The sequence below is a fragment of the Oncorhynchus mykiss genome, chromosome 17, assembly GCF_013265735.2.
Source record: "Oncorhynchus mykiss isolate Arlee chromosome 17, USDA_OmykA_1.1, whole genome shotgun sequence".
NCBI lineage: Eukaryota > Metazoa > Chordata > Actinopteri > Salmoniformes > Salmonidae > Oncorhynchus > Oncorhynchus mykiss.
This window is the reverse complement of record NC_048581.1, coordinates 40,357,476-40,385,420: the sequence shown is the minus strand read 5'-3', so window position 1 is coordinate 40,385,420 and position 27,945 is coordinate 40,357,476. Positions and strand designations below refer to the sequence as shown.

General features: G+C 41.8%; 3 protein-coding genes across 9 annotated transcripts in view; all 3 read right to left on the bottom strand.

Moving 5' to 3' along the window:
- Window positions 1–2,236, bottom strand: LOC118940426 (ubiquitin-conjugating enzyme E2 C-like). 3 transcript variants are annotated; one of them, XM_036949880.1, is made up of 7 exons: window positions 2,062–2,236; window positions 1,403–1,510; window positions 1,184–1,211; window positions 991–1,077; window positions 597–801; window positions 345–404; window positions 1–181 (listed from the first exon to the last, which is right to left on the bottom strand). In XM_036949880.1, exons 2-7 carry the CDS (start codon window positions 1,501–1,503, stop codon window positions 144–146), a joined length of 519 nt encoding a protein of 172 aa, XP_036805775.1. In that variant the 5' UTR covers window positions 1,504–1,510; window positions 2,062–2,236; the 3' UTR covers window positions 1–143. The 3 variants fall into 3 exon arrangements, with proteins under 3 accessions (XP_036805775.1, XP_036805776.1, XP_036805774.1); XM_036949881.1 differs by having other exon boundaries at window positions 1,403–1,507; window positions 2,062–2,208; XM_036949879.1 differs by lacking the exon at window positions 2,062–2,236 and adding an exon at window positions 1,640–1,980.
- Window positions 2,237–6,471: 4,235 nt separating this feature from the next.
- LOC118940425 (deoxynucleotidyltransferase terminal-interacting protein 1-like) lies at window positions 6,472–17,664 on the bottom strand. Its single transcript, XM_036949878.1, has 8 exons — window positions 17,205–17,664; window positions 17,033–17,094; window positions 16,541–16,586; window positions 16,258–16,316; window positions 16,040–16,100; window positions 10,332–10,403; window positions 7,509–7,564; window positions 6,472–7,271 (listed from the first exon to the last, which is right to left on the bottom strand). Exons 1-8 carry the CDS (start codon window positions 17,376–17,378, stop codon window positions 7,157–7,159), a joined length of 645 nt encoding a protein of 214 aa, XP_036805773.1. The 5' UTR covers window positions 17,379–17,664; the 3' UTR covers window positions 6,472–7,156.
- A 16-nt stretch (window positions 17,665–17,680) lies between these two features.
- Window positions 17,681–27,945, bottom strand: part of LOC110493889 (mRNA (2'-O-methyladenosine-N(6)-)-methyltransferase-like) — a 54,865-nt gene continuing 44,600 nt past the window's right edge. For 3 of the 5 annotated variants that reach the window (XM_036949874.1, XM_036949872.1, XM_036949873.1), the window contains 4 exons: window positions 26,613–26,788; window positions 23,357–23,739; window positions 18,669–18,739; window positions 18,388–18,451 (listed from right to left, as the gene is read on the bottom strand). In XM_036949874.1, the coding sequence (XP_036805769.1) occupies window positions 23,388–23,739; window positions 26,613–26,788 (528 nt within the window). In that variant the 3' untranslated portion in view covers window positions 18,388–18,451; window positions 18,669–18,739; window positions 23,357–23,387. Of the gene's footprint in view, window positions 17,750–17,848; window positions 17,948–18,354; window positions 18,452–18,668; window positions 18,740–23,356; window positions 23,740–23,930; window positions 24,030–26,612; window positions 26,789–27,945 lie in introns of those variants that run through there. The other 2 variants (XM_036949875.1, XM_036949876.1) reach the window with 2 other exon arrangements.

Below are 27,945 nucleotides of genomic sequence, written 5' to 3'. Positions count from 1 at the left end.
TTAACATACCTAGACATCTTTATTCACATAGAGGTCATACAAACAAAAATATTGTAGAGACATACCCAGTATTGAAATGTACATAATTAGAAGCATAGAAAAACACATAGAAATAAAACATGGCAGGATTGTAGGAGCTCGAGTCAGTTCTTGTAGGTTGTGTTCAAATGGGCTTTGAAGGCTAAAAAAAAACAAAACCCTTTGTTTAATACAGTGCAAGTTTGTTTAACATCATACAACTTGACTCATGACACAAGTATTAACAGGGTGGGTCCCAAATGACATATGGGCCCTGGTCAGAAGAAGTGCACCATGTTGGGACACAGATGTGTCCATATACTAACCTTCCTGGTTATCCCAAAGCTCAGCAGCAGCAGTGTTCAATGGACTCTCAATGTTGGGCTCTGAAGACAGAGTGTAGTACAAAGTTAACAACAAATTGGACAGTGGCACACAAACTCTCCAAACAATAAATAAAACGGGTGACAACTTGGACAGTGATTTGATCGCAGAGCACTGTTAGCCCTAGTTGGTTGGGTTCCAGTCAACTTGATGATCCGAGTGCCATTTATTAATTTCTGTGGGAAGTGCCTTACCTCCTAATAAACTCTGGATGGACAGAAGAATGGACCGTACGTCGTACAGGGCTGACCACTTGTCTTTCAAGATATCCAGACAGATGAAGCCCTGATCATCGACGTTGGGGTGAAAACATGGCGTGATGAACTTCACTCGGGGGGCTTTGTACGGGTAGCCACTGGGGAACTCCAACGACAGCTTGTACCTCAGGCCTTCGTAAACCTAAGAGAATGAGCGATGGAAGATTTGTTACTGTTTTTTGTGCAAATGCATTTCACAGCAAGCGTTTGAATGTTCAAAGGAGTTAAACCGTAGACCTTGTTCATATGGTATAGGGTTACTGTTCTTAAAATCTGAGCAACTACTGAGGCTGTACTTTTCACGCTGGAGTAGAAAGTAAACACGACCTACTGTTCCCTGAGCTCCGTCTATCGTTCCTATCCACTTAAAAAGGTTGTCAGACTCCGGGAAAGCAGAGATCCCTTTATCTCCAGACATCTACATGAAGAAATAAACAGATCTAAAGGAAATAGCAATTTTACAAAATATGTTTATATATCCAATTGTGATTATAAAGAGATGGTCCTACACGGGGAACACTTACCATTAGTGTCATCAGTTCTTGTTGAAGTCTAGGGTGTAAAAAACGAAGATTCAGAAATGCCCAAACTTCGTACCCCGACTAGCCTATGCCCAAATAGTGGCACAAAACAAATGACATAATACTTTTTGGCTCCTCCACTTACATGTTAACGTTACTTTCCTACTAAAGCTGGGAACTAAGATGAGCTTAAATCTAGATGAACAAAACTAAATGTCAAACCTCTTCGTGACTGAGCCCTTTGCTGCACTCCCACCGGTCTCAGTCCCTTTCAGAGCTGCTGTGGACGAGGCGGCTGCAGGGTCCATATTTTGAGAGGCCATACTTCTACTGGAAGAACAATCGAGAGGACGATAATTAGTTAACGTTGGAAACTAAACTACCTTGCTAGTAAACAAATATTAGCTACTTAAACACTCAAGTGCACGGCATTTTGCGTCGCGCCTGCAAGCAACTAACCAGGGTGTTGTCATGACGTTAGTTAGCCATCTAACGTTAGCTGGATTTTTAAGGTGCCTAGTTAGCCATTTCAGCTAGCAGGGCATAGCTAACGTTAGAAATGTTTGCATTGGCTAACGTAGCCCACATATATCCTCGGCTAGGCATAACACCATTTACCACGGTTAACTAATAACACATGAGGATGTTTGCTAATAATGTTATCTAGCTAGTTAAACATTGTTACAGCGCAAATGCAAGCTACATTAGCTAGCCAGCTAACGGTTAGAGGAGTGAGTGTTTTCTTGTTGCAGCATAACAGTGCTAACAGGTTGAATGACTTCTTTAGCCAGCTAACGTTAGCTAAATAACCAACTTAAAACAACCAGCCCACCCGCCTCCAACAAAAAAATAAGACTCAAATGTTGCCTAATGTAACTTGCCTGATGTGTCTGTTCTGTCTTCACCAACTCTGTTTTTCTGCTACTGAGATTTTCAAACTGTGTAGAGATCCCGCCCCCGTTTAAATGTTTTTTTTTTCAAAACCGTGTCACCGCTCTGTTTGCGAACATGACCAATCGCAACTTCGTGTTTAAAACAAAGCAAATCCGTAGCAACCATTTGAAAGAATGCGCCTACTAAATACTTCGATGTGATTGGGTGAAAGATAATTCGGAAGTGACAGATTTGCCAAATGGTTGGTCCGAATTCATTTGTACAGGTCTGTGCTATTCGGAATCCTTGGGACGACCCTAATCTTAACCTCTGTCTACCCACTGGTATATCGTACTGGGGGGCCATGCGCCTGTCACCGATGTCAAATTGTTTTAAATTAATAATTCATTTAAAGCAGCGAAGTGTTTGTTTATTGGGCTTCATAGTATGTCTAAGCCTACCAGCGTTTTTTTCCTGCTTTGCCTTTTCTCCTTTATCTAGTCCTCCTGGTTCTGACCCTTGTCTGTTCTGGACTCTGTACCCGCCTGCCTGCCCGAGTGTCATGATAGCAGCTCGGAGGGGGTTTAGCCACATTAACTTTATCATTATTCCATTTAGTTCTAGGATCCAAATTCACAGTGTGTTTGCCTTGATGTTCATGAAACTCCATGGACCCCTCTTGCACAGTGGAAACCAGAATGATATGCGACCACACTATTCTGCCAGGGACATCCAAACCTGAGTGGCCACCGCAAAGCCCAAGGAGCCTGACTCTCTCTGGAAGTTGCTGTTGCCCTGCTTTGGATATTTAGCCTTTATTGACTATTGGTTGAGAGGCAGGGCCCGTTCTACAGTATGTCAGGGTGGGGCAAGATTTATGTTCACTTTTTTCAATGTTCAATTGATTTGATAACATGTTTTATGCAAATAAATTATATGAATTGATAGTTCACCTCTGTTTTCTTTTATTCTGTAATAGGGTATATTGCAACATTGTGTTTAAGCAAATCAAATCAAAGTGTATTTATGATACAGCGTAGTGTAAGCTACACAATACACTGAAATACCTGCTAGCATGTGCAACTAAAGCACTCCTCGCAAACAGTATAATGATATTAAGCTATAAGTATTTGTATTTACATTAGACTATAGCCAACAAATAGCTATACCACGTAGTAGTAGGCCTATTAGACTATACTGCAAATTGTTGTTTGTTCTTGAACTGGCTGAATGGCAGAGCTATCATTCAGCTGTCCTTCAGCACCACAGGCTGGTTCAACTGATTTAACATCATTGCACGATCCTCTGTCACTTATTATAATTATTACAAATAGAATATTATCACTTCTCACAATGGTGCTGGTGCTCATATAGTAAAGTTGGAACAAAGGTGAATCAATGTCTTGCAAGATAAATTAGTAATTTGCATTTTACATAACAGAACCCGAATATAATAGCATACCATAAGAGGCCTATAACGTTACTGTTCCACCAAAAACACCTAATTACTAATGAGATTTTAAGGAGGGTTAGCTGAAGCAGAATAGTGGCTTTTTTTCCCCTCATGCACCAAAACTCAAGAGCGTGCCACTAGGCAGGATATATGTTTTGATTGGTTGTTTATGGATTTAATCGAATCTAATACATATGATCTGGAAGTTGGAAGCATATTCCCAACTGATTGAGATCGATCAAATGATTGGCATGCAGATGCAGTTTGGACGTTTCACCTGGAAAACATCAATAATTATCATTCATGATTGACAGTGATGGCCTTTTTTGAAATTAGGTATGCCTAACCTGGTGTTTGATGATATGGAAAATATAAAATTTTCTTGAGACAGTATGTGTGAGCAAGCATCCGTAGACGTCGCAATTGGAGGATGCAGTTTATGCATTCTATAATGACAGGCTATTCAATAGTCTACATCTGTCGACACAAAATTTGATAGATGAACTGGTGATGTCATTTACATATTTGTTGGTGCTCCCTAACCTAACAAAAAAAAAATAGCACTACACCACTGGACAGGAGTAGGCTGAAATTTGCGTGAAGTTGGTCAGAAAAGCCGGGTAAGCTACTGCGTGAGTGTCTACACCGCTAGCTGCAATATTCATAGATAATAATTATCTAGCTAGCTACGGTAGCTAAATGTCTGTCGGATGTAAAGCAAGCAGGATCGTGGCATGTGTCAGAAACAACGCATCTTGGCTAGCTAGCTCACATTAGATCACAATAGCTAGTTTGCAAGCTAGCTAGCTAATACATACAGATGTAACTGTGGTGAAGCCTACTTTCTGAATTAAGCAAAATAGTTGATACTAATAAAATAGGCTGCCATTTAGCTAGCTAGCTACTTAGGCTAATCACTATATTTGAAGCAGTTTGGCTGCAATAACCCTCAATCACAGCTAAGTTATCGACGGCGCTGTAGTGAAGCGGGTTGAGAGTTTCAAGCTCCTCGGTATCCAAATCACTAAGGATTTAAAATGGTCCACACACGCGCACAGTCAGGAGGATGAAAAGGTTAGGCATGGGCCCTCAAATCCTGAAGAAGTTATATAGCTAAATCATTGAGATCATCTTGACTGGCTGCATCACTGTTTGGTATGGCAACAGAACCGCCCTCGATTGCATGGCACTACAGTAAATCACTGGGGCCTAACTCCCTGCCCTCCAGGACCTCTATATCAGGCGATGTGAAAGGAAGGCCAGGTAAATGATTAAAGACTCCAGCCACCCAAGCCATACACCGTTCTCTCTGCTTCCACACAGCAAACGGTGCATGAAGTCATCTACAAAGATACAGTTGAAGTCAGAAGTTTACATACACTTAGGTTAGAGTCATTTAAACTAGTTTTTCAACCACTCCACAAATGTCTTGTTAACAAACCATAGTTTTGGCAAGTCGTTATGGACATCTACAAGTAATTTTTCTAACAATTGTTAACAGATTATTTCACTGTATCACAATTCCAGTGGGTCAGAAGTTTACATACACTAAGTTGACTGTGCCTTTAATCAGCTTGGAAAATTCCAGAAAATGTCATGGCTTTAGAAGCTTGATAAGGCTAATTGACATAATTTGAGTCAATTGGAGGTGTACTTGTGGATGTATATCAAGGCCTACCTTCAAACTCAGTGCCTCTTTGCTTGACATCATGGAAAAATCAAAAGAACTCAGCCAAGACCCCAGAAAAAAAATTGTAGACCTCCACAAGTCTGGTTCATCCTTGGGAGCAATTTCCAAACGCCTGAAGGTACCGCGTTCATCTGTACAAACAATAGTATGCAAGTATAAACATCATGGGACCACACAGCTGTCATACCGCTCAGGAAGGAGACGCGTTCTGTCTCCTAGAGATTAACGTACTTTGGTGCGAAAAGTGCAAATTAATCCCAGAACAGCAGCAAAGGACCCTGTGAAGATGCTGGAGGAAACAGACACAAAAGTATCTATATCCACAGTAAAACAAGTTCTATAGCGACATAACCTGAAAGGTCGCTCAGCAAGGAAGAAGCCACTGCTCCGAAACCACATTAAAAAGTCAGACTACAGTTTGCAATTGCACATGGGGCCAAAGATCATACTTTTTGGAGAAATGTCCTCTGGTCTGATGAAACAAAAATCGAACCGTTTGGCCTTAATGACCATCGTTATGTTTGGAGGAAAAAGGGGGAGGCTTGCAAGCCGAAGAACACCATCCCAACCGTGAAGCACAGGGGTGGCAGCATCATGAGGAAGGAACATTATGTGGATATATTGAAGCAACATCAAGACATCAGTCAGGAAGTTAAAGCTTGGTCGCAAATGGGTCTTCCAAATTAACAAATGACCCCAAGTATACATCCAAAGTTGTGGCAAAATGGCTCAAGGACAACAAAGTCAAGGTATTGGAGTGGCCATCACAAAGCCCTGACCTCAATCCTATAGAACATTTGTGGGCAGAACTGAAAAAGAGTGTGCTAGCAAGGAGGCCTACAAACCTGACACCCTTACACCAGCTGTCAGGAGGAATGGGCTAAAATTCACCCAACTCATTGTGGGAAGCTTGTGGAAGGCTACCTGAAACGTTTGACCCAAGTTAAACCATTTAAAGGCAATGCTACCAAAAACTAATTTAGTGTATGTAAACGTTTGACCCACCGGGAATGTGATGAAAGAAATGAAAGCTGAAATAAATCATTCTCTATTATTCTGACATTTCACGTTCTTAAAATCAAGTGGTGATCCTAACTGACCTAAGACGGGGAATTTTTACTAGGATTTAATGTCAGGAATTGTGAAAAAGTTTAAATGCATTTGGCTAAGCTAAACTTTCGACTTCAACTGTATATTACGTGATGGTTGATTCACGTTTTTGATAGATAAAAAGGACATGGTTTATGCCATGACAAACACTAAACAAAAAATAGCTGTAGTCATTAAAACATTTATTTTGCATAGAAATGACTAACAAATTGATCAAGCACCCATATCCTTTTTAAATCATAGTCAACTAATCCGAAAAGACAAAATTAAATACATTCTGCTCTTGAAAGTTTGTAGTAAAAAATAAAATCACAGCAAATGACAAACAAAAGCAAAAGACATTGTATAAAATTGAGAATACAGTCTAGTAAATGGGAAAACAACATCACTGTACAAGAACAATGGAAACTCCTTATATATTCATTATGGGGGGGAATACACCCTCACCCCCAAGAACCGTTCTATTACCAAGGGGCCATAGCCTGCCATAGAGCCCCTTTTAACGTTACAGTACAGTAAGGATAGAAATAGAAAAAGGGGCACATTTCTTTATCAAAGAACACTGTTCAGTAGTTGTATACAATGACACTGCATCCAAAGCTACACAGGCAGAAAATACATTGGCACTCTTGTCCAGTCTCTCGTGATTTGATATGACAGGAATTCTTTCTGTTCTGTGGTTTTCTAGACCTGGATCCCAAATGGCACCCTATTCCCTATGTTGTGCACTACTTTTGACCATGACCTACAGTATATTGCTCTGGTCAAATGTTGTGCACTATATGGGGAATATGGTGCCATAGCGACACAAAATAGGATTTTATTCCTTCCCTGCACACAAAGTACAATTTTATTCCTTCCCCGAACTCTGGACCTCCATGGCTTTCTGCATCTTCTCAATCATCCACCCAGGAACAGTAAAAGGCTTTAATTCAATTGGGGTCATTTTTAGGTCGGGGCAATCTCTGGAAAAAATATCAAATAAACAATACACAACAGAATCATAATCTCATCATGACACCAGTGTAACACCCATTGGGCTTGATTTAGCCTGTTTGAGCTGTAGGCTATGGCCAACTCATCTGGGGCGACCAGGTGAGGTGTGCCTGGTTTAAGAAATGAATAGCCATCGGAGATACTCAGTTCAATGACAGATTGACACTTACTGGATAACATGGGGACCAACAAAATGTTTTCCTTACTTGTAATCGTCACTCAGAGAAAGGTCCTGGACGTCCTCTTCAATAAGGAGATAGGCCTATAAAATCATAAAATGTTCAGATTAGCTTACATTTGTTAATACATTTAGCAAATCAAACTTGTTTTTAAACTTACAATATGTAGAAATCGCTCCGCCATTACCTGGTTGCTATATACGCTCATGTTCACCTCATTTCAGTTTGTGACTAAATAAGCAACACTGTAGAGAATCATACAAATCTAAACAACAAATAACTTTTCAATAAGTAAAAATATTGTTTGAAGCTAGTGCTTACAAAGCAGAACAGTGAAGCTTAAAATAACTGTTCTGTGAAAATCTCACTTTTAAAATGTTCATATTCTGTTAACACATACCCAAATAATGTTGTTAATTCACGCTATACTCATGCAGCCAATGAATGAAAAAAAAAAATATATATATATATATATATATATATATATATATATATATATATATATATATATATATATATATATATATATATATATATATATATATATATATATATATATATATAAACTTAAATAACCCCACTTCAAACTTGTATCTCACAGACCGTTTAAAAAAAATGCTTGCCATTTCCTCATAGAGAATGATGTCATACTCCTGAGGAGAATGAGCTGGCCAATCAGCGGTCTAGAGGAGGATGATTGGGCCAACCAGCAGTCTGCTCATATTCATATTTGTAATGACCTGTATACGTCCACAGCATTCGGTTGTGTATACGCCCACATCATTCCAGCACAGAAAAGCATCTTAACATACTAAATTACTATAAACCCAGCAGTGTTGCAGTTCTTGACACACTCAAACCAGTGCACCTACTACCATATCCTGGAAGTAGGTCCCAAATCCCAAATTGCTCTTCCAAGCATTGGAGGTGAGCAGTCATTACTCGAGTGGGACCCTTACTGATGCTGTTTTCTGTTAGAAACATGCACAGCCAAGGGAAGGTGGCATAGTTCCCTTTCTCCAATAATAATGATTTCCTTTGAATCCACTGATTTGGTCACATATGTAGATTGCTTGCATTAAGTTTGTTGAGTTTCCCAAATACCTGTATGTCTTATAGTCAATGAGACATTCTTTCATTATACAGAAAGTCAACCAAGTCTGTTTAAAAAAATGTATTTTAACATCTGTAATTAACTTTTGTTTGTGCTTTTCTTATTAACACAGTTCTGTGTTCTATTCATGTGCTGTTCTATAAACCAATTTCTGTGTTCATGCAAGTGGCTGACTGTAAAAATCCTCACTATCAGTAGCTGCAATTTGGCAGTACGCCCAGACCTTGTTTTGAGAAAGAACAAAATAAATCTCAGTTTCAATGTCTCAGCTTAGAGAGAAGAAGCATTGTGAGATATTGGTCTGTCACACGAATAAAACAAAATGGTAATGATTCATGAATTATGCTAAATCATACAAATGTAACTTTTCTGTATACAAGACAACTGCTGGGGCTGCCCAGGCAGAGCTCCTGATAGACATATGTACTATGGTGCATTGAGTTGGTTAGAACCTCTCCAGCACGCTGACAAATAAAGGATGATACATTTAAGTTTGACTTTGAGTGTCCCTGTGTAAGAATTTCCACGACACATCCATTGTGAATGATAACAGTTCCTCTCTCAATGTGAAACATCTTTCCAACGCTCCCCCTCGATAACCACCAAGCCTCGGGGTGAAACAGAACATTGTCATGCTCTGATCCCATATCTCCATGTGGTTTTGTGAACAGGCATTCACGCAGTGTATGTGGTTTGATGTAGCTTACAATCGAAGTTACCTGCTGCAGTATATCGCAGAGTTCTGTGCTCAGCTCTTTTGCCATCAGTTGCTCTCGGTGTATTTGGCAAAGGGAGACACATTCATAACTAGATTGCAGAGGACTGCCTGCCAACCTGCCATAATAGCCCCATTTGTGCAAAAGCCCACCATTCAGTCCCATAGAACCAGGTTTTGGTCAATATAGCCACACAGCACACTGAACATCCCCTGTGCCATTTCATGCTCGGGAATCGCGAAAAAGAACAATATGACTTTGTGAAAAGAATTCCCCAACATGTATAGCGAACAAAAGTCAATGCATGGGCATCTCAGCCCTCACAGCTAACGTGCATTTGGAGAGCTTAAGCTGGGGAGTTTGAGTCGTTCATTCAGTTTCCTCTTGATTGTTAGCAATAGCATAAATTCTTTGATTAACAGTGTTATCTGACAAAGGAATTAATGTGAGTTTCTGTGCCTCCCTACACATTGTTTTCACCATATCAATTGCAGCCGGTAATGTCAAAGTCTCTGCAATAGTGTGTGGTTTCATAGCGCAGGAATGATTCAAGTGCAATGGTCAACTGCGGCCTTTTCCTATGATCACTCTGGTTGAAATGGATCTTTTAGAGTTGAATCATTTTCAAAAAGGGTCGCGACCTCTAGTTTGGGAACCGCTGGTCTTGCCCATTCACCCTCAATGACACACATACACAATCCATGTATCAAAGCTTAAAAATCCTTCTTTAACCCGTCTCCTCCCCTTCATCTTACACCGATTGTAGTAGATTTAACTGGTGACGTCAACAAGGGATAATAGCCTTCACCTGGATTGACCTGGTCAGTGTGTCATAGAAAGAGCAGGTCCTTAATGGTTTGTACACACAGTGTATAACTCACATTTGGATGTGAATTTGGTAGGGTAGTCCACAAAGTTGTCCTTCAGCCAACTTTGCATGACAAATAACATGACAGAGGAGTTTGGCTAAAGCACAAAGATATCTGCAACCAGGTTAGAGTTTTTGTACAGAGCTCTTACCATCTTTCCACCTGTGGCTCTCATATGCTGTCTCTCTGCCAACCAGTGTTTGTCCTGAGCATCAGCCGCATACTGAAAAAAACACACAGTATTATTACTTTATGTAAGCTTTGTGATGGTTTATGGGTAGGGGATACTGGTTGTCTCACTCACAGGTTGGTTAGCATAACAGAGCAGTGATGCAACTGTCATCGCACATGGCCATTCCTGTTCCATATCTTTGACTTTTAGATGTTATTGTATGTGCTACTGCAATTCAGTTTTTTAGCTCCCAATGTACACATGAATCAAGAGGTCATCCACTTGGTCAATTCATGTCAGCGTCACAAAACCTTGAGGCCAGGGTCATTTTTATAGGAGGTTCTAATAGGTGGACATTTTTGTTAGTACTAAAGATAGGCATAAAGGACGAGAGCGAGGTTGAGATCATAGCAATAGAATGTTGAGGCATGATTAGAATGTTGATTACTTTCTATGATGACATAGATCATAGACATTCTGCTGGTCGTTCCAATTTATCCCAAAGTTGTTTGATGGGGTTGAGGTCTGGGCTCTGTGCAGGCCAGTCAAGTTCTTCCACACCAATTTCCCCCCAAAAATTCTGTATGGACCTCGCTTTGTGCACTATCCTTATCATGCTGAAACAGTAAAGGACCTTCAAACGATTGCCACAAAGTTGGAAGCACAGAATCATCTAGAATGTAATTGTATGCTGTTATGTCATTGTATGCTGTTAAGATTTCCCTTCACTGGAACTAAGGGGCCAACCTCGAACCATGAAAAATCGCCCCAGACCATTATTTATCCTCCACCAAACTTTACAGTTGGCACTACGCAGTCGGTCAGGTAGAGCTCTCCTGGCATCCGCCAAACCCAGATTCATCCGTCGGACTGCCAGACGGTGAAGCGTGATTCATCATTACAGAGAACATGTTTCCACTGCTCCAGAGTCCAATAGCGGCAAGCTTTACACCACTCCAGCCGAAACTTGGCATGAAGCTCTGACGAGCAGTTATTGTGCTGATGTTGCTTCCAGAGGCAGTTTGGAACTCGGTAGTGAGTGTTGCAACCAAGGACAGACGATTTTTACACGCTTCAGCACTCTGCAGTCCCGTTCTGTGAGGCCTACCACTTCACGGCTGAGCCGTTGTTGCTCCAAGACGTTTCCACTTCACAATAACAGCAATTACATTAGACCAGGCCAGCTCTAGCAGGGAATACATTTGACCAGCTGGCTTGTTGGAAAGGTGGCATCCTATGACGGTGCCACATTGAAAGTCACTGAACTCTTCAGTAAGGCCAGTCTACTGCCAATGTTTGTCTATGGAGATTGCATGGCTGTATAAGCAAACAGCAAAATGTATACGCAAACAGCTGGAGGCAGGGCTTTCGCCTATAGAGCTCAATTTTTATGGAACGGTCTGCCGATCCATGTGAGACTCAGACTCGGTCTCAATCTTTACTAAAGACTCATCTCTTCAGTAGGTCCTATGATTGAGTGTAGTCTGGCCCAAGGGTGCGAATGTGAACGGCAAGGCACTGTAGTGACGAACCACCCTTGCGGTCTCTGCCTGGCCGGCTCCCCGCTCTCCACTCTCATTCTCGAACCCTATGACGGGGGTTGAGTCACTGGCTTGCCAGTGCTCTCCCATGCCGACCCTAGGAGGGGTGCATCACGTTGTGCCAGGCTTTTCGCTATACTCGACTTGACGTGATTTTTCTGTCTGGTTTTGCATCCTCTCGGGCTTGTGTGGTGGGGGAGATCCTCGTGGGCTATACTCCGCCTTGTCTCAGGGTAGTAAGTTGGTGGTTTGTTGATATCCCTCTGGTGGTGTGGGGGCTGTGCTTTGGAAAAGTGGATGGGGTTATATCCCGCCTAGTTGGCCCTGTCTGGGGGTATCGTTGAACAGGGCCACAGTGTCCCCTGACCTCCCCTGTCTCATGTAGGGTTGCACATTTTGGGGAATATTCAGAGGTTGAACATTTCCGTGGGAATATTTGAAAATTAATACCATATAAAATTTAGATTGTTTTTGCATTGGATATATTTACCATATCATATGGAAACAAACACACATTTTACCTTATCAGAAGTAGACAATTGTAAATTATTAAATCCTTCCAATAGAAATAAAAAAATAATTTAGTTACAAATGTAACTTTAATTAAATGAGTTGACTTTTCACATTGGATGATTTCAGTGAACAACAAAAAAACGAGAATATTGAATAATCACCAATGATCCATCACATCTCCCAAAAATGTTTTCAACATACATCTGTAAAATGATAGTCTAGAAAATGAAGCTTTGGTTGTCATCCTCTCAGGCTTCCATGTCTTCTCCCTGGACCTCCTCAATGGCCACCTCTTGAACATCAGACTGAGGCCTCATTTTCACTGTCACTTTCCAACCTTGTTGAGGATGGCTCGTTGTCAGCCTCAAAAAGCCTCAAATTTGCTTGGATGGCCACCAATTTTTCAAACCTTGTATTGGTCAGTCTGTTGCGTGCTTTGATGTGTGTGTTCCCAAACAAGGACCAGTTGCGCTCCGAGGCGGCTGATGTTGGTGGGATTTGGAGGAGGATGGAGGCAACAGGGGAAAGAAGTACCTTCCACCAGGTGGCTGATGAGATATGTTGGCACGACTGCCATATTGCATCTCCATCCCAAAGCCCTTGCTTGGAAGTGTACTTTGCCAGACTGCCAAGAACCTTGCCCTCATCCTGGCCAAGGTGGCGAGATACGGGAGTGATGACACCATAGGCCTTGTTGATCTCTGCACCAGACAGGATGCTACTGCCAGCATACTTGGGGTCCAACATGTACGCTGCTGCGTGTATGGGCTTCAGGCAGAAGTCTTCACGCTTTTTGATGTAATTTCAGAATTGCAGTTTCCTCTGCTTGGAGCAACAGTGAAAAAGCGACGTTTCAATCTTGACATGACCCTCCAGCATGACAACGCCACCAGCCATACTGCTTGTTCTGTGTGTGATTTCCTGCAAGACAGGAATGTCAGTGTTCTGCCTTGGCTAGCAAAGAGCCCGGATCTCAATCCCATTGAGCACGTCTGGGACCTGTTGGTTCAGAGGTTGAGGGCTAGGGCCATTCCCCCCAGAAATGTCTGGGAACTTGCAGGTGCCTTGGTGGAAGAGTGGCGTAACATCTCACAGCAAGAACTGGCATATGTCGCAGTCCATGAGGAGGACATGCACTGCAGTACTTAACGCAGCTGGTGGCCACACCAGATACTGACTGTTACTTTCGATCCCCCCCTTTGTTCAGGGACACATTATTCCATCTCTGTTAGTCACATGTCTGTGGAACTTGTTCAGTTTAGGTCTCAGTTGTTGAATCATACGCTCATACAAATATTTACACGTTAAGTTTGCTGAAAATAAACACAATTGACAGTGAGAGGACATTTCTTTTTTTGCTGAGTTTAGTCTATGTGCCGGGGGGCTATGGTCAGTCTGTCCTACCTGGTGCAATTCTCCCGTCTTATCTGGTGTCCTGTGTGATCTTAAGTATGCTCCCTCAAATTCTCCCACATCTCTCTTACTTTCTCCCCTCTCGAAAGACCTGAGCCCTAGGGCCATGCCTCAGGACTATCTGGCCTGGCTGTCCCACCTGCTCGTGCTGCTGATCCAGTTTCTGCTGTTCTGCCTGCGGCTATGGAACCCTGACCTGTTCACTGGACATGCTACCTTATCCCAGACCTGCTGTTTCAACCCAGCCTCTCCCTCTACTCCCGCAGTCTTGACCTCTGAATGCTCAGCTATGAAAAGAGATCTGACATTTACTCCTAAGGTGCTGACCTGTTTTTATTTTACCTTTATTTAACTAGGCAAGTTAAGAACACATTTATTTTCAATGACGGCCTAGGAACAGTGGGTTAACTGCCTTGTTCAGGGGCAGAAGGACAGATTTGTACCATGTCAGCTCGGGGATTCGATCGTACAACCTTTCGGTTACTAGTCCAACGCTCTAACCACTAGGCTACCTGTCGACCCTATTGCACCCTCTATAACCATTGTAATTATTATTTGACCCTGCTGGTCATCTAAGAACATCTTGGCCATGTACTGTTATAATGTCCACCCGGCACAGCCAGAAGAGGACTGACCACCCCCTCAGAGCCTGCTTCCTCTAGGTTTCTTCCTAGGTTCCTACCTTTCTAGTGAGTTTTTCCTAGCCACCATGCTTCTACATCTCCATTGCTTGCACTTTGAGGTTTTAGGCTGGGTTTCTGTATCAGCACTTTGTGACGTGCTGATGTAAAGGGGTACGAGGTAATTAGGTAGCTATGTAGTGTGAGTATGGTGTAGAGTAGGGTGACTACGCAACAGGATAGATAATAGAATGAGCTGTAGCAGCAGCGTATGTGGCAAGTGTTAAAAACTGTGTGGTTTCAGTATAGATGAGTGGGTGTATGTAATGTGTGCTGTGGTGTCATTGTAAATATGTGTGAGTGTTTGGGTAGAGACCAGTGTGTGTGCATAGTCAGAGCAAAAAAAAAACGTGTCACTTGAATCTTGCGCCAAAGACTTATCTATTACTAAACTGTATTGAAATACCTGTAACTGAAGTAAACAACCTGTTGCCATATCCAAGGACATCAGTTATTATTCGTAAAACTAAGCAAGAACTGTCTTCTTACTTTCCTGATAACTTAGTTTTCACTACAACAACAAATTTAAGCTAAATTGTTTTTTACTCAACCTCTATAACATTTTGTGACTGTCCAAATACAACAACAAATGATGCTTTGATGAATCCCAGATTATCCTGATTTACAAGGGAATGGGGCACATTCTGAAACGCATTAATGTGGACAACCCCGATCAGTGATGTTATTTTACATTTAATCTTGAATTTGAAGAGTTTTATAAACCAGTTGTGATCAACAACTACTCAAGACTCTGCCCCAGAAAGTCCATGACTCCTTAAGGGATGAGAAAGACTTGGCAAACACTCCCTTTGAGGGGGAGACTGTTGTAGATGTTGAGTCCACCTTAGTGGAACAAACTCATTCTATAAGCCAGGGCTTCTGTTCCACTGAATCCATTTCTGATGCATTGACCAATGAAAGCAGCAAGGAGGATAACGTAACTGTTGAGGTTAGTAAAAGTTTCTGTTCAATGCACAGCCATCCTATGGATCCCGGAGGACTCTACTATGCAACAGGCCGCTGCTGTTGCATGGTAGTGTGCTTATGAAGTGCAATGTAGTGTGCTTATGAAGAAGAGAACACCTTTCTTCTGACCAATACCAAATCATGGTCCAACTACATAACCCATCAAGCAAGAGAGATAGTAGACCTTGGCTTGCTGGATGGCTGTTTTTCATTTGATTAGGACCACTGCCCAGATGTCCAAAGGGTGGTTTCTGAGTTATATACCATAGGAGATCTATAATAGGATCCCTTAGTACATTTATTGTAAAAATAAAAATAAAAAAGGAGGATCCTGCCAATATACATAGATGTTGATTCTAGACAGAGAACATATTTATCATAACATTTTTAAATATGTCATGTTCTCTGAATGTACTATAAATAAACAGTCTGGAAAATATTTTAGTTGATGCTTCTTTCATTGCTCTTATTTTGTCCCAAAATACATTTGGGATCATGCAGTAGGTTAGATTTGGAGCCAGATCTGTATGTTTGATATACAACCAAATGTACATCACGAGAGAGAGAGATTTACCTTGAAGAGTTCAGCATGTTTGATGTAAATCCTTCCTCTGGTGCCACCCATTCCTAAAGCCCTACAGATAAGCAGGGATTTGGATATTCATTAGAAACAATGCAGGCAAATATACAGTTGGACATTGGCCCACACTCCATGTAACTCAATGTCATCATCTTTCTATTTTTTTGTGAGTCAATTGAACATTGTTAATACTTCCCTTAATTTCCACTTACTTGTTTGCCCTGGACCCAAGAACAAATGTGCTTCCTTCATTCAGTCTGGAAGGGTCCCACTGTAGAATATAAAACGTATTGTATAGAGAAAATGAATTATACTCAAATCCATGGGACATAATGCAAACAAACTACATACTTTTCATCTTAATGTTATCCAAAAAGGACAGTGCTTTTGCAATATTAGAATGCACGAGGGAAAATAGTTATAGTTTCACGGTAATCGATCGATGACTATTGTATTTAGCCATTATCACGTAATTAATAAATGCAATAAACTCACCTTTGGTCCCTCACGCTTTACGGACTCCAATGTCTTGGGCTTGGGCCTACAGAGGGAGGAAAACACTGGGTGAACGTGCATATGAATCATGGCATTTTACAGCATAAATGTTTGAATATTCATTTTAAGCTAGATTTACATTGCTGAGATCCAGGGCGACAGGTAGCCTAGAGGTTAGCGCATATGGTCAGTAACCGAAAGGTTAAATCCCCATGCTGACAAGGTAAAAATCTGCCGTTCTGCCCTTGAACAAGGTAGTTAACCCACTGTTCCTAGGCCGTCATTGTAAATAAGAATTTGTCTTACCTGACTTGCCTAGTTAAATAAAGGTTAAATAAAAACACAAAATTACCATCACTATTATGTGAATTTGAGTATGAGCATTCATGAATCAGTGCTTTAACTTGTATTTTGCATCGGTTTTGATAAAGAAAACAACTTCACTGGCAGCAAGGTGAAATCATGTCTTGTCGAACAGGAGCACATACTCACACATTGCTATATGTAACAGGTTTGTCGTAAGAACCGACAGGAGCGGTTGGGCGTCCTTTCCGCTGTAAAAAAAATAATTTCCATATTGTCAGTTACTCTGGGTTTTGGGTATGTTTATTTTTTTTTTTTATGAAGTCTAAAAGTTTATTTCAACAAGGGCAGACTAGTTTACCTTTTTGGGAACAGGGCTGGCCCTCTGGCTGGACTCATCCTCCAGTTTCACCCGCTGTAAGAAAATAGACATTGTTGCTGAGATGAAAGTGACAGCGTTCTCTCTACTTTCCTTCCAAGAACTCCATTTATGATTTTGGAGCAATAAGACTAATGCAATGAGTAAATCACTCATTCATACTTCCAGCCAGCATCCTCACTTTCAAATAACAACATAACTGTTTGGAAGCGTGAATCAGTGTATCATGTTCACATTAAAACAACTTCATTTATATGAGATTTGGGCTCCATCTAGATAAGTCCTTCTGCAATATCTCGCATATTGTCTCCTCGCCTCCTTTCAACCATATTGGAGGAGAAGTTTCAAGGCCCTCCCCTCAGTCCTTCTCCTCTAATGCACTTTGAGGTGAGGAATCGAGGAAAGATGGATGGAGAAAAAGCCATCGTTCTCCAGACTCATTTAAAATCTTCCTTGACCTTGAATGGAAGATCAGGCCCTGGTCTTGCCACTGCCGCTTTCTCCCCATCTGAGAAGATCTGTTTGGCCTGACAAGGGACAAGAAATGAACATTACTCATAGATGTCTCTGTGTTAAACACAATCTACACAGAGATACTTCTTAAATACATTTAGCTGATTTCTTACATTTTCTAGGCAGTTTCTGCAGGCTTCTCGGATCAGCTGGTCGGTCTGCACGTCGTCTCCAACGTTCTCCTTGACATTGCTGGCTGCTTTCTCAAAGAACTGCGGTAAAGAAAGTCAAACTACGAAGACTGCTCTCAACAGAAGAAAGTAGTCACATTTCAGAGACAAATAAATGCCAACGTATGAGCATATCAAAGGCAAAGTAGTGACAATTTGTTTACATTTCAGATTTGTTTGGGGTGTAAAACCATTCCGTGCTCTCATTAAATCATATGAAAAGGTACTATGAAAAATGCCTAATAAAAAGCATGTTCAATTTGTAAGCTGTGTTGAGTAAGGATTTCAAATTTGATTAAATCCCTCGAGAGTATTACAATAGTTGAAGTTATGAGTAAACAAATGTATGTCCTGGGAGTATGCACTGTGTGGAGATATTCACATAGCAATGGGATAATTGCCATTTAAAATGCAAGGAATTTGGAAGAAAATATATCCAGCAGACTTACCTTCATGTATTTTCTGAAGACTCCCATAATGTCCTCGTTGAAGCTGGGCTGCAGAACCGTTCGGAGGAGGTCCATGGATATAACAGGATCTGTGTAGCTAGATGAACAATGATAGTGAATAGATAAGCTATATTACATATTTTGGAAAATCTGTCTGGAAAAACAAATCAGCTCTGTACTAAAAATGCTATATCTTAAACTTGACTGCTGACATGTACAATACTTGGTATTGTATTACTATTAAAAGTGGACTAATTAACAAAATACTCAGATGTGTTTGAGTGAACTATCCCTTTAACAGTCAGTCAACTTACCTCACGGTCATCTGTGAGCGTCTGCCCCTGCGATGGACCTGTCTGTGTTTTATCATGATGTTCCATGGATTCTGGAAGAAGAGGCAAAGGATGCACAGAGTCAGCAATAAAACACCAGAATAGAGACATTTTAATTGAGTGAGGTGTCAAAGAGGACAACTGGCGCGCCCGGCTTCAGTTATGTTATAATTCAAAACACTGAATTCTAATTAAGCAATAAGGCACCTCAAGGGTTTGTGGTATATCCCCGAGGTGCCTTATTGCTTAATTAGAACAGCCCTTAGCTGTCAATATACCACAAACCCCCGTTGTGTCTTATCACTATTATAAACTGGTTACAATGTAATTAGAGCAGTAAAAAAAATCAAATGTTTTGTCATACCTGTGGTATATAGTCTATTATAAACTGGGTGGTTCGAACCCTGAATGCTGATTGGCTGACAGCCGTGGTATATCAGACTGTATACCAAGGGGTATGACAAAACATTATTTTTACTGCTCTAATTACATTGGTAACCAGTTTATAATAGCAACAAGGCACGCTTTACGTCGTGCCTCAGAACAGCCACAGCCACACCCCCTTGTGCCTTATTGCTTAAATATACAACAGCTTTCAGACAATCAGTATTCAGGGCTTGAACGCCCAGTTTATAAATACATTTGATAACCAACAACTACTGCAAAACTTTTGCTGTGCACACACTACACGACTTAAAATCTTAACTTTGACGTGCTCACATTTTCTGATTTCCTTCATCCAAATCTTTCATTCCGTCCATTCTCAACCACAGGACGTGGGTGCTAACGTTACACGATTATTAATTCCCTCGTTCCTGCCCTGAGTTTGTTGGTTGTCGTAAGGAAAAATATGCCGACACTGAAACAGTGAGCTGCATTATGTGCAGATGTATACTTTTTGTAAAGAAATATATATATTTAAAAAGAGACGGAGACGCAGAGACGCAGACTTAATATGAAGAAAAAAAAACAATATGAAATTATATTTTTGGTTTATGTCATGGCAGGACGCAGATGTAGGCCAATATTGAAGGATTTAGTTTAGCATAGCCCGGTGCACCGAGTGAGGACAGATTTCACTTAAGGACCAATGAAATGGTCTAAACCATTGGTCTAAACAAGGGACACCGGGCCATGTAAAACGAACTTGCACATTGCGAAGGCAGCCGCGTTCTCTCCACAACTCCACCCACGTTGATGCCTTCCTCTTCGCCATCATTGTTTTGGTCTCACATGCGGAATGCTCATTGCCTAATTCTACAGTAGTCCTTTCCCAATCGCTTCGTAGCACTGGTCATACTACAAGATGCACGACCAACATTTCTGAAATGTCAGAAAATTATCGGGACATCCGACAAGGGTCTGGAGAACGGAACACTCATCATTGGTGCGTCCTTGACCCGCTCAAAACTACGCTAGTCCCGATGTACTGATCCTAGCCCAAATTCATAGTATTTCACCCATATTATGAAAATTCGTCTGGGACGTCAAAAACGAATAGCGTACACCCGGCCTATAGACTGTTGAAATGACAATCGCAAAACACAATTGCCTCGCTTCCACGCAAAAATTAAGGAATGAGCTCAAACTGTCAATCTGCGATAGCTAGCCGTCATTGACAGATGATATGCTAATTTAAGGACTAACAGTTGTCCACTTTCACTGACAAATACAAAACTATTTAAAAGGACTATCAGTTGTGCACTTTATCGTAACATGACTGTGTAATCACAGTTCGTAAGCATTCACAGTTCGTAAGAAAGTATTATGTTATAGAATTTGTAGATGCTTAGCGCTCACCATAGTTTGTATGGGCGGCTGTTCAACAGCATCTTGTTGAAGCCAATCCCTCCGTCCCTCACTTCGATGAGCACCCATTTAGCAAGTATTAATTTGAAGACAACAGTCTGGGATGTGATGATTGAATAGATCCTCGCTGTAGCTCGCGACCAGGAAAACTATTTTCCGTCTCGACGCTTTTGCAGAAGTGGGCAATTGTCAAATTGCGAATAGTTATTTTATATATATTTGTACAAAATAAGACTTGGTTTTCTAAATGCGTGCTGTCAAATTACTTCCTTGAGTAACTTTACAGAATATTCCAGCAATCAAAAGCAACAGTCTCATTTTCTAACCACACAATTGTTCTTTGACAGACGATGTTGTTTCTAGAAACCAAAACGAACATATGACTGCCATCTATTGTACGGGAGGTACCAAAATGTATTCAGCGCATGCGTAAAAGCGTGTCCGTGTGACGAAAGCTTATGAACCATTGCAGCCGCCATCTTTGTAGGGGCTTTCAGCATCAATTTGACTATCACCAAACATTGGAATATACTGACTATTCCGCGCTGCTATCAGCATACTGGCTTGTAGTTACTAGCATGACAGTATACGTTTTTATTTCCCCAAAGTTATATCACAGAATGAGCCAGATGTTTCCCCGGATATATAAATATGAAGCATCCCTTTGGCGTTTCCACTCACCACCAAATATGGAGATGAGAGGAAGCCCGGTGGCCGGCAGTGGGAGAAGATCGCGCGAGACGGATTTTGGCCGACACTATGCACATTTTCTCATCGTTGAATCTCAATACAGTTTTCTGTTCCTAAAACTAAAATTTGACTTTACCCTTAGCCAACGTGTAAAAATTGCGTTGTTTAGGAGTATAAGGCCAGATTGAGTTATTGCACTTATTCCACTGCATGAGGCATCACTACAGACCCTGGTTCGATTTCAGGTCCCCTTATCAATCTACCAAAATGCAAAAACAGGTTTTTAGACGTTTTTGCAAATTAGACGTTTTTATTAATTTAACTAGGCAAGTCAGTTAAGAACACATTCTTATTTACAATGACAGCCCATCCCGGCCAAACCCGGACAACGCTGGGCTAATTGTGCGCCGCCCTACGGGACTCCCAATCACGGCCAGATGTGGTTCAGCCTGGAATCAAACCAGGGATTGTAGTGACGCCTCCTGCTCTGAGATGCAGTGCCTTAGACCAAATCTTGTTTCTTATGATCAGTCTTTAAGTGCCTTTTGGCCAACTCCAAGCGGTCTGTTGTGTCTTTTGCTGGCTTTCGTCTGGCCACTACCATAAAGGCCTGATTGATGGAGTTCTTCCAGAAGGACTCTTTGGCTGCATCCCTAATGTCATCGCTTTGGATGCATCCCTAATGGCACCGTATTCCCTATATAATGCACTACTTTTGACCAGAACCCTATAAGCCCTAGTCAAAAGTAGTGCACTACATAGGGACGATAGATGCGTCCCACATGGCACTGAGACCTTCTGTTTTGTCATTTAAAAATGTACATTCATTGTGCTGCCCAGTGATGCGTTCTAATGTCATACTGGTGTAAACATATAAAAATTGAGATTGGAGGGGTTAAAAACAACATAACTATTTTATGTTTCCATGCCATACCATGCACTACAATGTGAAAATAACGCAACCAGGTTGAACACAATCACAGAATATGTTTAACGAGGGTATAATTTACATCAGGTATTATTACATTTAGTACTTTACCATATTTTAGAGACGTGGATAGGGTTATAAGCAAAGGGACGTACTGTATTTTGCTCAACAAGCCAGGTCAACAAACACAGCGCAGGGGGAAAGGCATAGTAATTCAGCTGTTGCTCGAGCCAACGCTTACCAATGGTTTACAACATTTTTGCCATTGTAAGATGTATTAATGGCCTGTATTTGCATTTATTGATTTTTGTATTTATTTACTTTTTACAAAACTCCTCTAACTGCAGATATGGAAATGGTGTATTGGCCGATATGCAACTACTACTCTGTGGTATGTGTGACCTGCATAAAAATTGTCCACAAAGAAATGCAATGTCTTCAAAGCCCTCAATCTCTCTCGTTCAGTACCCTGAGGGTTTCCCAAACTCGATCCTGGGGCCCCCCTTGGTGCCCATTTTAGTTTTCCCCCTAGCACTACACAGCTGATTTAAAACATCCAACTCCTCATCATGCTTTGGTTATTTGAATCACTGTGTACTGCTAGGGAAAAAACCTAGCTTGGGAAACCCTGCTCTAACTTACTGATGGCTGTCCTATGTACAATGATTGCCTCTAAATTATTTGTAGGCTTAAGGGGGTTAGAAACATAGCTGCCTTATCACCCAATGACACACCTCCCTTCTGTACCTATTAAGGGATAGAGAGGATTTTGGACAAACAAAACAAAAATATTTTCCAAGGACCCACTTTTCAAATCCACACGTCAAAACCGACAACCAAATCCTGCTGTCCGGGAGCAGATCACAATGTATGTCCCAAATGGCACCCTATTCTCAGGGTGCCATTTTGGACGCACTCTACAGCAAAAGGCCAATGAACAAGGTATAGAATTACCCAATAATTACTGACAATGACAGCAACAATGATGGAAAAATAAATCCTAGTAAACCGCTACCACTAGCTACATTGATAAAAAGCAACGAGAGACACTATAGTAAATAATGACCAGAATCATAAAAACCTAGTAGAACTAATATTAAATAGTCGAGGCAGAGAAAGTAAACCTATTTTAGGGGAGAGGCCCTCCTTTGTAGGCTACCCAAGCCCCCGAGTAGTCCAGGGCCAAATCCTCACCCCACACTCTCTCAGCACCAGTTGTAGGGTCCCCATCCCCAAAACGCACCTTACTCTCACCCATGTCCCCTCCCTTGCTTTTAAAGGCTGGCTGCCTCGGAAGGTGGTGTAGTATTTTCCAGAGGACTACAAGAACTACTGCTGTTTTCCTGGCTAGCGGGTGATGTGTCCAAACTGGTCGATCGTTTAGGTGCCGTCTTGGCGGCAGTAGAGTCTTTGTTGCCCGACAACCCCGCACTGGCTGGGGAGGGCATAGTGGGCGCAGAGGAGGTGGAGGAGGGAACTGGGGAGCCCAATGTTCGCTGGGAGACCTGATAGGCTGCCAGCAGCTCCTGGATGCGCTCCGGCGTGGGCTCCCACTTGGTGAAGCCGGCGTCATTTTGCAGGAAGATGATCACCGTGCCGTGAACTGCCTTGTAGTACATCTCCTCCCTGAGAGAGGAAGTGAGAAAGACATTTAAACTCCCTTCATACAGTGCAATTAGACTGCAACTATGCTAGTGTCCTATTCCGGGTGCATCCGGGAGAGTCCTTTTCGAAAGGGTACTTGGGCAGTGCCAAGTATAAAATGTGACTCATTTACCCAGCACAGGACAACGATTTAAGATCAAAGGCCTGATTACCTGCATGTCCACCAATGTTCTTTACATGTTGAAATGTCCCCGCGGTCTGTGTTACATAGGGGAAACCCGTCGAATCCTTAAGACCTGGATCAGTGAGCACTGCAGCAATATACGGACAGGTGAGACAAAAAATCTGGTTGATTTAAAAATACGCTGCTGAAAAAAATAAAGGGAACACTAAAATAACACATCCTAGATCTGAATGAATGAAATATTCTTATTAAATACTTTTTTCTTTACATAGTTGAATGTGCTGACAACAAAATCACACAAAAATGATCAAGGGAAATCAAATTTATCAACCCATGGAGGTCTGGATTTGGAGTCACAAATTTGCCAATCTTGGTGTTCTCTGGCAAATGCCAAACGTCCTGCACGGTGTTGGGCTGTAAGCACAACCCCCACCTGTGGACGTCAGGCCCTCATACCACCCTCATTGAGTCTGTTTCTGACCGTTTGAACAGACACATGCACATTTGTGGCCTGCTAGAGGTCATTTTGCAGGGCTCTGGCAGTGCTCCTCCTGCTCCTCCTTGCACAAAGGCGGAGGTAGCGGTCCTGCTGCTGGGTTGTTACCCTCCTACGGCATCCTCCACGTCTCCTGATGTACTGGCCTGTCTCCTGGTAGCGCCTCCATGCTTTGGACACTACGTTATAGAGATATTGTTATCCACGTCGGCACCAACGATGTTAGGATGAAACAGTCAGAGATCACCAAGCGCAACATAGCTTCTGCGTGTAAATCAGCTAGAAAGATGTGTCGGCATCAAGTAATTGTCTCTGGCCCCCTCCCAGTTAGGGGGAGTGATGAGCTCTACAGCAGAGTCTCACAACTCAATCGCTGGTTGAAAACTGTTTTCTGCCCCTCCCAAAATATAGAATTTGTAGATAATTGGCCCTCTTTCTGGGACTCACCCACAAACAGGACCAAGCCTGACCTGCTGAGGAGTGACGGACTCCATCCTAGCTGGAGGGGTGCTCTCATTTTATCTACCAACATAGACAGGGCTCTAACTCCTCTAGCTCCACAATGAAATAGGGTGCAGGCCAGGCAGCAGGCTGTTAGCCTGCCAATACCTTGACTTTGTTGTCCTAAAGCCATTTTGTCCACAACTGTGGAAGTATGCTTGGGGTCATTGTCCATTTGGAAGACCCATTTGCGACCAAGTCTTAACTTCCTGACCGATGTCTTGAGATGTTGCTTCAATATATCCACAATTTTCCTTCCTCGTGTCATCTATTTTGTGAAGTGTACCAGTCCCTGTTGCAGCAAAGCACCCCCACAACATGATGCTTCCACCCCCATGCATCACGGTTGGGATGTTGTTCTTCAGTTTGCAAGCCTCACCCTTTTCAACCAAACATAACGATCATTATGGCCAAACAGTTCTATTTTTGTTTCATCAGACCAGAGGACATTTCTCCAAATGTGCAGTTGAAAACTATAGTCTGGCTTTTTTATGGCGGTTTTGGACCAGTGGCTTCTTCCTTGCTGAGTGACCTTTCAGGTTATGTCGATATAGGTCTCGTTTTACTGTGGATATAGATACTTTTGTACCGGTTTCCTCCAGCATCTTCACAAGGTCCTTTGCTGTTGTTCTTGGATTGATTTGCACTTTTCACACCAAAGTACATTCATCTCTAGGAGACAGAACACGTCTCCTTCCTGAGCAGTATGACGGCTGCGTGGTCCCATGGTGTTTATACTTGCATACTATTGTCTGTACAGATGAACGTGGTACATTCAGGCGTTTGGAATTTGCTCCCAAGGATGAACCAGACTTGTGGAGGTCTACAATTTTTTTACTGAGTTCTTAGCCGATTTATTTGGATTTTCCCATGATGTCAAGCAAAGAGGCACCGAGTTTGAAGGTAGGCCTTGAAATACATCCACAGGTACACCTCCAACTGAGTCAAATGATATCAATTAGCCTATCAGAAGCTTCTAAAGCCATTACATAATTTTCTGGAATTTTACAAGCTGTTTAAGGCACTTAGAGAATGTAAACTTCTGACCCACTGGAATTGTGATACAGTGAATTATAAGTGAAATAATCTGTCTGTAAACAATTGTTGGAAAAATTACTTGTGTCATGCACAAAGTAGATGAACTATAAAGTAGATGAACTAAACTATAGTTTGTTAAAACAAGACATTTTTGGAGTGGTTGAAAAACGAGTTTTAATGACTCTAACCTAAGTGTATGTAAACTTCCGACTTCTACTGTATATTAGGACCTTCCCCCCGACTGGGAAATGGATGCCTGATGAAGACCTGAAGGTCGAAATGTTGTTATAATAAAATCACGTGGCCGCATGACCAGCAGTGTGCAGTATTTACCTTTTTATTTGTATAAATTCACCTACAATTCCAGCACCTGCAAAAGTACCTGGATGTGCGCATGTTCTTCAGCTTTTGTATCACAATACAACTATACTTGATTTTCCATGGCATAGACAACACCATTTGGTTCTTTGTCAAATACTGTGTGCTATAGGTTGGAAAATAAACAAACGTGACAACACAAGACTTTGTTTCCAGCATAAGGACGGTTTTCATCAAGAAATTAAGTCTGCTTCATATTTTGTTTCCTTGCCATGATACTTCTAAGTAGCACGATACTGGTATCTTGACAACCTTAGTCAGAACAATGGAAGTGACTCTACGGTGTTGGACACTCACTTCTTGCAGATGTGCTGCGAGCCGCTGCGGTACTCGTGCTCAAAGGCGGGCACCGACATATGATGGCGGAGGAAGGCGCTGGTCTCCATGCGGTTGAGGGCCGGGGTCAGCGGATCTCGCCACTCCGGGACAAATATGATGAAGGATAGGAGCTCACTGGACTTCTCCAGTAGTTCCTACAGGACACAGTACATTATTTAATAAAATCTCTGGAAATGGAAGTCCTGCAGATTTTCTCCTTATACATAGTGGGATCTAAACAGATGGCGTGGTTCATGGACTCAGACCACTTTTGAAGTACAAACATATTGGAAAACTTTGAGTGGTGAATGTTTACTTTAAATGCGTTTCAAGTTCTAATGCCACATGCACAAGCATAGTGAAATAGCTTTCTTACAAGCGCTAACTTCAACAATGCAACATTCAATAACAATGTAATACTACATAAAACAAGGTGGAACAAAAAATACACAAGCTAAAAATAAGAACAAGATCAAGTCAGGTCAAGACCCTTGTGAGGACAATGAGCATGCAGAAGAGCTTCCCTGAGACGGTTTCTGGGAGTTTGCGTAAAAATTGTTAAGTTTGCAAACCCACAGTTTCATCAGGTGGCTGGTCTCAGATGATCCCGCAGGTGAAGAAGCCAGATGTGGAGGTCCTGGGCTGGCATGGTTAAATGTGGTCTGCGGTTATGAGGCTGGTTGGAAATACTGCCAAATTCTTTTAAACGATGTTGGAGGCAGCATATGGTAGAGAAATGAACATAAAATTCTCTGGCAACAGCTCTGGTGGACCTTCCTGCAGTCAGCATGCCAACTCCACGCTCCCTCAAAACTTGAGTCATCTGTGGCATTGTGTTGTGTGACAAAACTGCACATTTTAGAGTGGCCTTTTATTGTCCCCAGCACAAGATGCACCTGTGTAATGATCGTGCTGTTTAATCAGCTTCTTGATATGCCACACCTGTCAGGGGAATGCTCCCTAACAGCGATGTAAACAAATTTGTTCCAAAAATTGGAGAGGAATAATATTTTTGTGCATGTGGAACATTTCTGAGATCTTTAATTTCAGCTTACGAAACCAACACTTTACATGTTGTGTTTATATTCATAAAATAAACAGTAGTTGCAGTGTATATGATGATTGCATGTCAGTGGGTGTGTGTAGAGTCAGTATAATTGTATCTGCATATTATGTGTGTGAACAAATTATGGAGTGAATGTTTGTATGCATGTTGGAGTATTAGTGTGCGTCGTGTGCAGGGACCTGTGAGTGTGCATGGAGACAGTGCAAAAATAAGACTAAAACACAAAAGGTCAACTCAGATAGCCAA

Coding starts and splice junctions, on each gene's coding strand:
- LOC118940426 (XM_036949879.1), bottom strand. Junction 1,078..1,183: donor AAGAACTGATGACACTAATG/GTAAGTGTTCCC, acceptor TTCTTCATGTAG/ATGTCTGGAGATAAAGGGAT. Junction 182..344: donor GCTTTGGGATAACCAGGAAG/GTTAGTATATGG, acceptor GTTTTTTTTTAG/CCTTCAAAGCCCATTTGAAC.
- LOC118940425 (XM_036949878.1), bottom strand. CDS start 17,378: ATGAGTGATTTACTCATTGCATTAGTCTTATTGCTCCAAAATCATAAA. Junction 16,317..16,540: donor TAAAGCGTGAGGGACCAAAG/GTGAGTTTATTG, acceptor TATATTCTACAG/TGGGACCCTTCCAGACTGAA. Junction 10,404..16,039: donor AACATGCTGAACTCTTCAAG/GTAAATCTCTCT, acceptor TGTTTTTTTCAG/TATGCGGCTGATGCTCAGGA.